At 42.4% G+C, this 14,699-nt stretch overlaps 2 protein-coding genes and 1 long non-coding RNA gene across 5 annotated transcripts in view; 1 reads left to right on the plus strand and 2 right to left on the minus strand.

Moving 5' to 3' along the window:
• The window catches only part of zbtb22a (zinc finger and BTB domain containing 22a), a 16,436-nt gene extending 11,853 nt beyond the window's left edge, over positions 1-4,583 (plus strand). For both annotated transcript variants that reach the window (XM_079828345.1, XM_079828344.1), the window contains one exon: positions 3,895-4,583. In XM_079828345.1, the coding sequence (XP_079684471.1) occupies positions 3,895-4,436 (542 nt within the window). In that variant the 3' untranslated portion in view covers positions 4,437-4,583. The remainder of the gene's footprint in view (positions 1-3,894) is intronic.
• A 3,255-nt stretch (positions 4,584-7,838) lies between these two features.
• On the minus strand, positions 7,839-9,758 carry LOC307133344. Its single transcript, XR_013817428.1, has 2 exons — positions 9,196-9,758; positions 7,839-9,131 (listed from the first exon to the last, which is right to left on the minus strand). It is a non-coding gene; the product is annotated as an uncharacterized lncRNA (long non-coding RNA).
• A 2,667-nt stretch (positions 9,759-12,425) lies between these two features.
• The window catches only part of tmem65 (transmembrane protein 65), a 16,912-nt gene continuing 14,638 nt past the window's right edge, over positions 12,426-14,699 (minus strand). Inside the window, exon 7 of one of the 2 annotated variants that reach the window (XM_079828381.1) lies at positions 12,426-14,699. This exon is cut by the window's right edge and continues 1,126 nt beyond it. The gene's annotated coding sequence lies outside the window, so the exon portion shown is untranslated. The other variant, XM_079828382.1, reaches the window with a different exon arrangement.

Below are 14,699 nucleotides of genomic sequence, written 5' to 3' on the forward strand. Positions count from 1 at the left end.
GTTCGGTACGTATGTCGGTTTTAAAATCACGGTTTGATACGTATTTCGCTTTTGAAATCACCTATTTCGCTTTTGAAATCACGGTTTGGTACGTATTTCAGTTTTGAAATCACCTATTTTGCTTTTGAAATCACGGTTCGCTACGTATTTCGCTTTTGAAATCACGGTTCGGTACGTATTTCGCTTTTGAAATCACCTATTTTGCTTTTGAAATCACGGTTCGCTACGTATTTCGCTTTTGAAATCACGGTTCGGTACGTATTTTGCTTTTGAAATCACGGTTCGGTACGTATTTCAGTTTTGAAATCACGGTTCGATACGTATTTCGCTTTTGAAATCACGGTTCGCTACGTATTTCGGTTTTGAAATCACGGTTCGATACGTATTTCGCTTTTGAAATCACGTATTTTGGTTTTGAAATCACGGTTCGGTACGTATTTCAGTTTTGAAATCACGGTTCGATACGTATTTCGCTTTTGAAATCACGGTTCGCTACGTATTTCGCTTTTGAAATCACGTATTTTGGTTTTGAAATCACGGTTCGGTACGTATTTCGCTTTTGAAATCACGTATTTTGGTTTTGAAATCACGGTTCGGTACGTATTTCGCTTTTGAAATCACGTATTTTGGTTTTGAAATCACGGTTCGCTACGTATTTCGCTTTTGAAATCACGGTTCGCTACGTATTTCGCTTTTGAAATCACCTATTTCGCTTTTGAAATCACGGTTCGGTACGTATTTCGTTTTTGAAATCACGGTTTGCTACGTATTTCGGTTTTGAAATCACGGTTCGGTACGTATGTCGGTTTTGAAATCACGGTTCGGTACGTATTTCTTTTTTGAAATCACGGTTCGGTACGTATTTCGGTTTTGAAATCACGGTTCGATACGTATTTCGCTTTTGAAATCACCTATTACGCTTTTGAAATCAAGGTTCGCTACGTATTTCGCTTTTGAAATCACGGTTCGGTACGTATTTCGCTTATGAAATCACGGTTCGATACGTATTTTGCTTTTGAAATCACGTATTTCGCTTTTGAAATCATGGTTCGGTACGTATGTCGGTTTTAAAATCACGGTTTGATACGTATTTCGCTTTTGAAATCACCTATTTCGCTTTTGAAATCACGGTTTGGTACGTATTTCAGTTTTGAAATCACCTATTTTGCTTTTGAAATCACGGTTCGCTACGTATTTCGCTTTTGAAATCACGGTTCGGTACGTATTTCGCTTTTGAAATCACCTATTTTGCTTTTGAAATCACGGTTCGCTACGTATTTCGCTTTTGAAATCACGGTTCGGTACGTATTTCGCTTTTGAAATCACCTATTTTGCTTTTGAAATCACTGTTCGGTACGTATTTCAGTTTTGAAATCACGGTTCGATACGTATTTCGCTTTTGAAATCACGGTTCGCTACGTATTTCGCTTTTGAAATCACGTATTTTGGTTTTGAAATCACGGTTCGGTACGTATTTCGCTTTTGAAATCACGTATTTTGGTTTTGAAATCACGGTTCGGTACGTATTTCGCTTTTGAAATCACGTATTTTGGTTTTGAAATCACGGTTCGCTACGTATTTCGCTTTTGAAATCACGGTTCGCTACGTATTTCGCTTTTGAAATCACCTATTTCGCTTTTGAAATCACGGTTCGGTACGTATTTCGTTTTTGAAATCACGGTTTGCTACGTATTTCGGTTTTGAAATCACGGTTCGGTACGTATGTCGGTTTTGAAATCACGGTTCGGTACGTATTTCTTTTTTGAAATCACGGTTCGGTACGTATTTCGGTTTTGAAATCACGGTTCGATACGTATTTCGCTTTTGAAATCACCTATTACGCTTTTGAAATCAAGGTTCGCTACGTATTTCGCTTTTGAAATCACGGTTCGGTACGTATTTCGCTTATGAAATCACGGTTCGATACGTATTTTGCTTTTGAAATCACGTATTTCGCTTTTGAAATCATGGTTCGGTACGTATGTCGGTTTTAAAATCACGGTTTGATACGTATTTCGCTTTTGAAATCACCTATTTCGCTTTTGAAATCACGGTTTGGTACGTATTTCAGTTTTGAAATCACCTATTTTGCTTTTGAAATCACGGTTCGCTACGTATTTCGCTTTTGAAATCACGGTTCGGTACGTATTTCGCTTTTGAAATCACCTATTTTGCTTTTGAAATCACGGTTCGCTACGTATTTCGCTTTTGAAATCACGGTTCGGTACGTATTTCGCTTTTGAAATCACCTATTTTGCTTTTGAAATCACTGTTCGGTACGTATTTCAGTTTTGAAATCACGGTTCGATACGTATTTCGCTTTTGAAATCACGGTTCGCTACGTATTTCGGTTTTGAAATCACGGTTCGATACATATTTCGCTTTTGAAATCACGTATTTTGGTTTTGAAATCACGGTTCGGTACGTATTTCAGTTTTGAAATCACGGTTCGATACGTATTTCGCTTTTGAAATCACGGTTCGCTACGTATTTCGCTTTTGAAATCACGTATTTTGGTTTTGAAATCACGGTTCGGTACGTATTTCGCTTTTGAAATCACGTATTTTGGTTTTGAAATCACGGTTCGGTACGTATTTCGCTTTTGAAATCACGTATTTTGGTTTTGAAATCACGGTTCGCTACGTATTTCGCTTTTGAAATCACGGTTCGCTACGTATTTCGCTTTTGAAATCACGTATTTTGGTTTTGAAATCACGGTTCGCTACGTATTTCGCTTTTGAAATCACCTATTTCGCTTTTGAAATCACGGTTCGGTACGTATTTCAGTTTTGAAATCACGGTTCGATACGTATTTCGCTTTTGAAATCACGGTTCGATACGTATTTCGCTTTTGAAATCACGGTTCGGTACGTATTTCGCTTTTGAAATCACGGTTCGGTACGTATTTCGCTTTTGAAATCACGGTTCGGTACGTATGTCGGTTTTGACAAACTATCGAGACTATCGGGTCTCTTTACAGAACCTTTAAAGATTGCACTCGGAAACCGTGCGGTAACGTTACACGCGTGCACTGAACCTCCCCCCCAAAAACAAAATCTCTCCGGTTCTACGCGATTCACGTCAATGATCCAATAGAGACGGAGCGTATTTAGGCCACGCCCACACCGGGGGGGAAACAATCCAACGCTCTCCATTGACTCTGCATTGCGTGAAGCGGCTCCTTGTCATTTCTGACTTATAACAAAAAACAGAACAATGTCTAAAAGCTGATATGAGACAAAGTGTACAGCAAACAAGCTAAACAACACAGACATAAGTTTTTATAAGCTGTCGACCCAAAAAAACGAGAGTTTAAGGAGACAAAAGTGGATAAAGGCAGTAAAGCGTGACGCTTCAGCTGAAGAATGGGTCAATCCTGACACTCAGTGTGTGTGTGTGTGTGTGTGTGTGTGTGTGTGTGTGTGCAGTAAATATGTTGTCACTGTTAAGTCAAATCTCCAAATGTCAGGTTTATATGTGATATTTCCTGTCTCTGATGACGTTCTCCTCTAGTGTGTGTAGTTCTCAGTGTAATATAACGTGTCTCAATCGCCTGAATCCACTTTTTTGTCCTTAAACGCTCGTTTTTTGGGTTTTTGGTTGTGGGTTTTGTTTAGCTTGTTTGCTGTACAATTTGTCTCATATCAGCTTTTAGACATTGTTCTGTTTTTTGTTATAAGTCCGAAATGACAATGAGCCGCTTCACGCAATGCAAAGTCAATGGAGAGCGTTGGATTGTTTCCCCCCTGGTGGGCGTGGCCTTCAGACTATGGGCGTGTCCTTCAGATTATGGGCGTGGCCTTCAGATTATGACGCGTGTCGCTCTGTCTCTATTGGCCCAGAAAGCGGCGCTAGTCCTCCGGTGTGAACGGCTGCTGTTGCTCTTGTTCTCAGGAGTGGAGGAGGCGGGCGTGCGTCTGCGAGAGAGCGAGCGAGACCTGTGGCGGAGCGAGGAGTGGCCGATGATGGACGAGGAGGACGAGGAGGACGAGGAAACCTACGATGAGATCGAGAAGGACACGGGCCAGATCTCGCAGCGCCCCCTGCAGGCGGGCTCTCCTCTCTCCGCCACGCCCAAAGTGCACCTGTGCCACTGCGGGAAGGCCTACACGCTGAAGAGCATGCGCGACCGCCACGTGAAGATGCAGCACCTCAACCTCCGCCCCTTCGCCTGCCCCGTCTGCGCCAAGACCTTCAAGATGAAGCACCACCTGACCAAACACGTGAAGACGCACGGGGGCCTGCGGCCGTACGAGTGCGCCGTCTGCGGGAAGAAGATCGTGTGGAGGGACAGCTTCCTCAAGCACCAGGCCCGCTGCCAGCTCATGGCCGCCGCCTCCACCGCCGCCGCAGGGGTCAAGGTGGAGCAGGAGGAGGTGGAGGAGGCGGAGGAGGAGCTGGAGTTCTCCCCACAGGAAGAGGACATGCCCTCCTGAGCCCTACACTTAACTCATGTTCTTCTTTAACCCCTGAACTTTAGGCTTTTATTCAGAGACTAAAATAAACACTCGCCAAATGCGAGTAGAAATCGACGTTCGTGACTTTAATACGGATGATATTGTGCTTTCGCTTTATTACTGTGTATTTATTTCTGCTTTTGCTTGTAATGTGATTTATTTGTTCAGTTTATCTTTAATATGTTTTTACATTAGTTAGGCTTGTAGTTTATCTGTGTGTGTGTGTGTGTGTGTGTGTGTTTAGAGTACATCAACGCCTCTGCTTATTAATTCTGGATTAATTCTGTCCTAAAGCTGAGAATCGTTTCTGTTAAAGAGATGATGAAGCACTAGTGAATATATTAATATAGCCGTAGTTTGGTGTGTTTAACCTGTTCACACACACACTCTCATATACACACACTCTCATATACACACACACACCCCCGTATACACACACACTCTCATATACACACACACACACACACGTATACACACACACCCGTATACACACACACTCTCATATACACACACACACACACACGTATACACACACACCCGTATACACACACACTCTCATATACACACACACCCCCCCGTATACACACACACTCTCATATACACACACACACACACACGTATACACACACACCCGTATACACACACACTCTCATATACACACACACACACCCGTATACACACACACTCTCATATACACACACACACACACACGTATACACACACACTCTCATATACACACACACACACACACGTATACACACACACCCGTATACACACACACTCTCATATACACACACACACACACACGTATACACACACACCCGTATACACACACACTCTCATATACACACACACACCCCCGTATACACACACACTCTCATATACACACACACACACACACGTATACACACACACCCGTATACACACACACTCTCATATACACACACACACACCCGTATACACACACACTCTCATATACACACACACACACACACGTATACACACACACCCGTATACACACACACTCTCATATACACACACACACACACACACGTATACACACACACCCGTATACACACACACTCTCATATACACACACACACCCCCGTATACACACACACTCTCATATACACACACACACACACACACGTATACACACACACCCGTATACACACACACACACTCATACACACACACCCGTATACACACACACTCATATATACACACACACACACACACACACACTGTTACAGACACACAATCATACACACACACTCGCTCACACACACACACTCATACACACACACCCGTATACACACACACACCCCCGTATACACACACACACACACCCCCGTATACACACACACTCTCATATACACACACACACACACACCCCCGTATACACACACACACACACCCCCGTATACACACACACACACACACCCCCGTATACACACACACACACACACACCCCCGTATACACACACACTCTCATATACACACACACACACACACGTATACACACACACCCGTATACACACACACACACTCATACACACACACCCGTATACACACACACTCATATATACACACACACACACACACACTGTTACAGACACACAATCATACACACACACTCGCTCACACAAACACACTCGCACACTCACGCTCGCACACACACACTTTTGCTCACACACACACTCACTTGCGCACACTCACTCACGCACACACACACTCGCTCGCGCACACACTCACTCTCACTCACACACTCACGTACGCACACTCACGCTTGCACACACACTCGCGCTCACACACACTCGCACACTCGCACACACGGTCAAACACACTCGCGCACACACACACACTCACTCACTCACACACACTCACTCACACACACTCACTCACTCACACTCGCGCACACACACACACTCACTCACTCGCACACACACACTCACACACTCGCGCACACACACACACTCACTCACTCGCGCACACACACTCACTCACTCGCGCACACACACTCACTCACACTCGCGCACACACACACACTCACTCACTCGCACACACACACTCACTCACTCGCACACACACACTCACTCACTCGCGCACACACACTCACTCACTCACTCGCACACACACACTCACTCACTCGCGCGCACACACACTCGCACACACACACACACACACACACACGGGTTAACCCTCTGAACTCAAGTGTGTTGTTAGTTTGTAGTTCTGTTAGAGATGCTGAACACAAGCAGACTGTACATCATAACAATAATAATAATAATCATACTGCAGTGTTTTTATATTGTCAATAAAGGCCTTTTATTAAAATCAGTTGCAGTGAAACTTCATTTCGTTCATAATCCGGCAGCACTTCACAATAAAGGCTGTGAGCGGGTCATGTGATGGATTAATCTCAGCTCGGGTCCAATAAATCATTTTTCTGATGAGTAAATGTTCAACTTAAGATGATGATGTCATAACTGTAAAGTGTTACTGTAAATCATCTGAACTATAACTATATGAATTCAGAGACAAAACAACAACAAGATCGGCATCGACACACAACATCAATATTTCTCAACGTGTTTATGTTTGTACTTTCCGCTTCAATAGTTCTGTGGCACGACAAATTAATTTATAAAAGTACAAATATTCCTGTCGTCTCACAAAAATAATTAGCAAAATACTGTAAAGTAGTCCAACAGACAGCTGTGCAATAATTATATACATGAATATTTATTAGAATGCATAGTGTCCAATAATAATAATAATAATATTATGAATTACCCAGAAGTCAGTTGATCATTAAAGGAGGTATTTCATACAGCGTCAGACGTCTACAGGACCTGATGGAGGCCAGGCTTCAGCCCTAGACAGCCCAGAGGATCATGGGATTCCCTCATTTACACGCGTCTGTGAATCGGTCATGTTATCGTTTCTTAATATTTTGAGTTAGATTTTTAAAATAGTTAAAGTTTGACTGATTCTGCCGGCAAAACACAAACTCTGTTAGTTACGCTTTAGTGCATTTAGTTTGAGTTACTTTCGTATGGAAACGTGTTTGCGCCAACGAATAAAAACATTTAAGATGATACTTCTCGCAATTACGATTTTTTTCATTCAATTGCCTTTTTTCTTGCAATTCTGACTCACAATTTTAAAAATTGTCACGCAATTGCACCCTTTTTCTCGCCATTGTGACTTTCTCGCAATTATGATTTTTTTCATTTAACATTGACTTTTTTCTTGCAACTCTACCTTTTCTCGCAATTACATTTTTTTTAACGCAATTATGAATTATCACAGAATTGCTACTTTTCCTGCAATTACGCCCTTTATTCTTGCAATTGTGCCTTTTTCCTCGTAATTAAATTTTTCATTCAATTGCCCTTTTTCTCGCAATTACGATTTTTTTACACGCAATTTTGAATTTTCACGCAATTGCAACTTTATTCTTGCAATTGTGCTCTTTTTCTCGTAATTACGATTTTTTAATTCAATTGCTTTTTTTCTTGCAATTCTGATTCACAATTACGATTTTTTTGTCACGCAATGGCACCTTTTTTCTCACAACTCAAGACTTTTTGTCTCGCAATTCTGGCCTTTCACGCAATTCAAATTTTCGTCACACAAATTGCGACTTTTTTCTTGCAATTCTGTCTCTCGCAATTGTGACTTTCCTTGCAATTACGAATGTATTCACGCAATTCTGACTATTTTTCTCGCAATTACGATTTTTTTCATTCAATTGCCTTTTTTCATGCAATTCCAATTTTCTTTACACATATTGCGACTTTTTTCTTGCAATTCGGTCTTTCCTTGCAATTACGAATTTGTCCACGCAATTCGGACTATTTTTCTCGCAATTGCGTTTTTTTTTCATTCAATTGCCTTTTTTGTTGCAACTCTGCCTTTTCTCGCAATTACTATTTTTTTCACGCAATTTTGCATTTTCACACAATTGCAACTTTTCTCACACTTACGCCTTTATTCTTGCAATTCTGTCTTTTGCGAGAATTCTTTATTCTATCTCGTAATTACGAATTTATTCGCCCAATTGTGACTTTTTTCTTGCAATTCTGTCTTTTTCCTCACAATTGCGACTTTTTAATTGCGAAATAAAATGTTAGAATTTTTTATTTTGTGGCGGAAACCAGCTTCCATACTTTAGTGCTTCAAGTAACTAACAGAAACTGAGAAATGTTAAAGTTAAATAAAAAGTTTTTAATGTTGTAGTTTTGGTTAAACATTTAGCTTGTGTATATTTATGAATATATTGATGTGTTGTTACGTTCATCTTTAACTCCTCCCATGACGACTGACTCACATCTCGGGTTCATCATGAGATCTGACGTCATCACCGAACGGCCCAATGAGCGCCAGATGCATGATGGGAGTGTGTCTGAGTGTATGAACTCTTGTGCGAGAGACGTTCCAGTTTAAGTCAGGAGTCCAGGATCATCGGCAGGGGAGTTTGGGAATTAAACGACGCTTCTGCTTTATGACGTAAGGCAAATACAGTTTAAACGAGAGAACATCTCCTAATTCACCCAAACTCAACAAATCATAAACTTCATTCTTCCACAGGAAAACATGCGCTAAAGTCTAGAGAACAAACCATAAAACGGCTAAAAGAGTAAAGCCTGTTCACATCAAGAACGATAACTATATCAGCGTATGATAACTATATCAGCGTATGATAATAACTATATCAGCGTATGATAATAACTATATCAGCGTATGATAATAACTATATCAGCGTATGATAACTATATCAGCGTATGATAATAACTATATCAGCGTATGATAATAACTATATCAGCGTATGATAATAACTATATCAGCGTATGATAATGATCTGCTTATTCTGCCTATTTGATCGGTTCTGTTCCTGTTTATTACTGTGAAACTATCTGCGTTTACAGCGGCGACAGATTCCGATTGACTGTGTTTTTATCGTTCATCTGCGACGGATTCCGATTGTGTTTTTATCGTTCATCTGCGACGGATTCCGATTGACTGTGTTTTTATCGTTCATCTGTGACGGATTCCGATTGACTGTGTTTTTATCGTTCATCTGTGACGGATTCCGATTGACTGTGTTTTTATCGTTCATCTGCGACAGATTCCGATTGACTGTGTTTTTATCGTTCATCTGCGACGGATTCCGATTGACTGTGTTTTTATCATTCATCTGTGACGGATTCCGATTGACTGTGTTTTTATCGTTCATCTGCGACGGATTCCGATTGACTGTGTTTTTATCGTTCATCTGTGACGGATTCCGATTGACTGTGTTTTTATCGTTCATCTGTGACGGATTCCGATTGACTGTGTTTTTATCGTTCATCTGCGACGGATTCCGATTGTGTTTTTATCGTTCATCTGCGACGGATTCCGATTGACTGTGTTTTTATCGTTCATCTGTGACGGATTCCGATTGACTGTGTTTTTATCGTTCATCTGTGACGGATTCCGATTGACTGTGTTTTTATCGTTCATCTGCGGCGACAGATTCCGATTGACTGTGTTTTTATCGTTCATCTGCGGCGACAGATTCCGATTGACTGTGTTTTTATCGTTCATCTGCGACGGATTCCGATTGTGTTTTTATCGTTCATCTGCGACGGATTCCGATTTACTGTGTTTTTATCGTTCATCTGCGACGGATTCCGATTGACTGTGTTTTTATCGTTCATCTGCGGCGACAGATTCCGATTGACTGTGTTTTTATCGTTCATCTGTGACGGATTCCGATTGTGTTTTTATCGTTCATCTGCGACGGATTCCGATTGGCTGCCAGTGTTTTTATCGTTCATCTGCGGCGACAGATTCCGATTGACTGTGTTTTTATCGTTCATCTGCGACGGATTCCGATTGTGTTTTTATCGTTCATCTGCGACGGATTCCGATTGTGTTTTTATCGTTCATCTGCGACGGATTCCGATTGACTGTGTTTTTATCGTTCATCTGTGACGGATTCCGATTGACTGTGTTTTTATCGTTCATCTGTGACGGATTCCGATTGACAGTGTTTTTATCGTTCATCTGTGACGGATTCCGATTGACTGTGTTTTTATCGTTCATCTGTGACGGATTCCGATTGACTGTGTTTTTATCGTTCATCTGTGACGGATTCCGATTGACTGTGTTTTTATCGTTCATCTGTGACGGAATCCGATTGACTGTGTTTTTATCGTTCATCTGCGACGGATTCCGATTGTGTTTTTATCGTTCATCTGCGACGGATTCCGATTGACAGTGTTTTTATCGTTCATCTGTGACGGATTCCGATTGACTGTGTTTTTATCGTTCATCTGTGACGGATTCCGATTGACAGTGTTTTTATCGTTCATCTGTGACGGATTCCGATTGACTGTGTTTTTATCGTTCATCTGTGACGGATTCCGATGGGCTGCCAGTGTTTTTATCGTTCATCTGTGACGGATTCCGATTGACAGTGTTTTTATCGTTCATCTGTGACGGATTCCGATTGGCTGCCAGTGTTTTTATCGTTCATCTGTGACGGATTCCGATTGACAGTGTTTTTATCGTTCATCTGTGACAGATTCCGATTGGCTGTGTTTTTATCGTTCATCTGCGACGGATTCCGATTGACAGTGTTTTTATCGTTCATCTGTGACGGATTCCGATTGGCTGCCAGTGTTTTATCGTTCATCTGTGACAGATTCCGATTGGCTGCCAGTGTTTTTATCGTTCATCTGCGACGGATTCCGATTGGCTGCCAGTGTTTTTATCGTTCATCTGCGACGGATTCCGATTGGCTGCCAATGTTTTTATCGTTCATCTGCGGCGGATTCCGATTGGCTGCCAGTGTTTTTATCGTTCATCTGTGACGGATTCCGATTGACAGTGTTTTTATCGTTCATCTGTGACGGATTCCGATTGGCTGCCAGTGTTTTTATCGTTCATCTGTGACGGATTCCGATTGACAGTGTTTTTATCGTTCATCTGTGACAGATTCCGATTGGCTGCCAGTGTTTTATCGTTCATCTGTGACAGATTCCGATTGGCTGCCAGTGTTTTTATCGTTCATCTGCGACGGATTCCGATTGGCTGCCAGTGTTTTTATCGTTCATCTGCGACGGATTCCGATTGGCTGCCAATGTTTTTATCGTTCATCTGCGGCGGATTCCGATTGGCTGCCAGTGTTTTTATCGTTCATCTGTGACGGATTCCGATTGACAGTGTTTTTATCGTTCATCTGTGACGGATTCCGATTGGCTGCCAGTGTTTTTATCGTTCATCTGTGACAGATTCCTATTGACTGTGTTTTTATCGTTCATCTATGACGGATTCCGATTGGCTGCCAGTGTTTTTATCGTTCATCTGCGACGGATTCCGATTGACAGTGTTTTTATCGTTCATCTGTGACAGATTCCGATTGGCTGCCAGTGTTTTTATCGTTCATCTGTGACGGATTCCGATTGACAGTGTTTTTATCGTTCATCTGTGACGGATTCCGATGGGCTGCCAGTGTTTTTATCGTTCATCTGTGACGGATTCCGATTGACAGTGTTTTTATCGTTCATCTGTGACGGATTCCGATTGGCTGCCAGTGTTTTTATCGTTCATCTGCGACGGATTCCGATTGGCTGCCAGTGTTTTTATCGTTCATCTGTGACGGATTCCGATTGACTGTGTTTTTATCGTTCATCTGCGGCGGATTCCGATTGACTTTGTTTTTACCGTTCATCGGCGACGGATTCCGATTGGCTGCCAGTGTTTTTATCGTTCATCTGTGACGGATTCCGATTGGCTGTTTTTATCGTTCATCTGCGGCGGATTCCGATTGGCTGTCAGTGTTTTTATCGTTCATCTGTGACGGATTCCGATTGGCTGTTTTTATCGTTCATCTGCGGCGGATTCCGATTGGCTGCCAGTGTTTTTATCGTTCATCTGTGACGGATTCCGATTGACAGTGTTTTTATCGTTCATCTGTGACGGATTCCGATTGGCTGCCAGTGTTTTTATCGTTCATCTGTGACAGATTCCGATTGACAGTGTTTTTATCGTTCATCTGTGACGGATTCCGATTGACAGTGTTTTTATCGTTCATCTGTGACGGATTCCGATTGGCTGCCAGTGTTTTTATCGTTCATCTGTGACGGATTCCGATTGGCTGTTTTTATCGTTCATCTGCGGCGGATTCCGATTGGCTGCCAGTGTTTTTATCGTTCATCTGTGACGGATTCCTACTGGCTGTGTTTTTATTGTTCATCTGCGACGGATTCCGATTGGCTGCCAATGTTTTTATCGTTCATCTGTGACGGATTCCGATTGGCTGTTTTTATCGTTCATCTGCGGCGGATTCCGATTGGCTGTCAGTGTTTTTATCGTTCATCTGTGACGGATTCCGATTGGCTGTTTTTATCGTTCATCTGCGGCGGATTCCGATTGGCTGCCAGTGTTTTTATCGTTCATCTGTGACGGATTCCGATTGACAGTGTTTTTATCGTTCATCTGTGACGGATTCCGATTGGCTGCCAGTGTTTTTATCGTTCATCTGTGACAGATTCCGATTGACAGTGTTTTTATCGTTCATCTGTGACGGATTCCGATTGGCTGCCAGTGTTTTTATCGTTCATCTGTGACGGATTCCGATTGACAGTGTTTTTATCGTTCATCTGTGACAGATTCCGATTGGCTGCCAGTGTTTTTATCGTTCATCTGTGACGGATTCCGATTGACAGTGTTTTTATCGTTCATCTGTGACAGATTCCGATTGGCTGCCAGTGTTTTTATCGTTCATCTGTGACGGATTCCGATTCACAGTGTTATTATCGTTCATCTGTGACAGATTCCGATTGGCTGCCAGTGTTTTTATCGTTCATCTGTGACGGATTCCGATTCACAGTGTTTTTATCGTTCATCTGTGACGGATTCCGATTGGCTGCCAGTGTTTTTATCGTTCATCTGTGACGGATTCCGATTCACAGTGTTATTATCGTTCATCTGTGACGGATTCCGATTGACAGTGTTTTTATCGTTCATCTGCGACGGATTCCGATTGACAGTGTTTTTATCGTTCATCTGTGACAGATTCCGATTGGCTGCCAGTGTTTTTATCGTTCATCTGTGACGGATTCCGATTGACAGTGTTTTTATCGTTCATCTGTGACGGATTCCGATTGGCTGCCAGTGTTTTTATCGTTCATCTGCGACGGATTCCGATTGGCTGCCAGTGTTTTTATCGTTCATCTGCGGCGGATTCCGATTGGCTGCCAGTGTTTTTATCGTTCATCTGCGACGGATTCCGATTGACTGTGTTTTTATCGTTCATCTGCGGCGGATTCCGATTGACTTTGTTTTTACCGTTCATCTGCGACGGATTCCGATTGACTTTGTTTTTACCGTTCATCGGCGACGGATTCCTATTGGCTGTGTTTTTATTGTTCATCTGCGACGGATTCCGATTGGCTGCCAATGTTTTTATCGTTCATCTGTGACGGATTCCGATTGGCTGTTTTTATCGTTCATCTGCGGCGGATTCCGATTGGCTGTCAGTGTTTTTATCGTTCATCTGTGACGGATTCCGATTGGCTGTTTTTATCGTTCATCTGCGGTGGATTCCGATCGGCTGTCAGTGTTTTTATCGTTCATCAGTGACGGATTCGGATTGGCTGTCAGTGTTTTTATCGTTCATCTGTGACGGATTCCGATTGGCTGTTTTTACCGTTCATCTGCGGTGGATTCCGATCGGCTGTCAGTGTTTTTATCGTTCATCAGTGACGGATTCCGATTGGCTGTCAGTGTTTTTATCGTTCATCTGTGACGGATTCCGATTGGCTGTTTTTATCGTTCATCTGCGGCGGATTCCGATTGGCTGTCAGTTTTTTTATCGTTCATCTGTGACGGATTCCGATTGGCTGTTTTTATCGTTCATCTGCGGCGGATTCCGATTGACTTTGTTTTTACCGTTCATCGGCGACGGATTCCTATTGGCTGTGTTTTTATTGTTCATCTGCGACGGATTCCGATTGGCTGCCAATGTTTTTATCGTTCATCTGTGACGGATTCCGATTGGCTGTTTTTATCGTTCATCTGCGGCGGATTCCGATTGGCTGTCAGTGTTTTTATCGTTCATCTGTGACGGATTCCGATTGGCTGTTTTTATCGTTCATCTGCGGTGGATTCCGATCGGCTGTCAGTGTTTTTATCGTTCATCAGTGACGGATTCCGATTGGCTGTCAGTGTTTTTATCGTTCATCT

The sequence above is a fragment of the Gobio gobio genome (assembly GCF_949357685.1).
Source record: "Gobio gobio genome assembly, chromosome: 11".
In the NCBI taxonomy this organism is placed as follows: Eukaryota; Metazoa; Chordata; class Actinopteri; order Cypriniformes; family Gobionidae; genus Gobio; species Gobio gobio.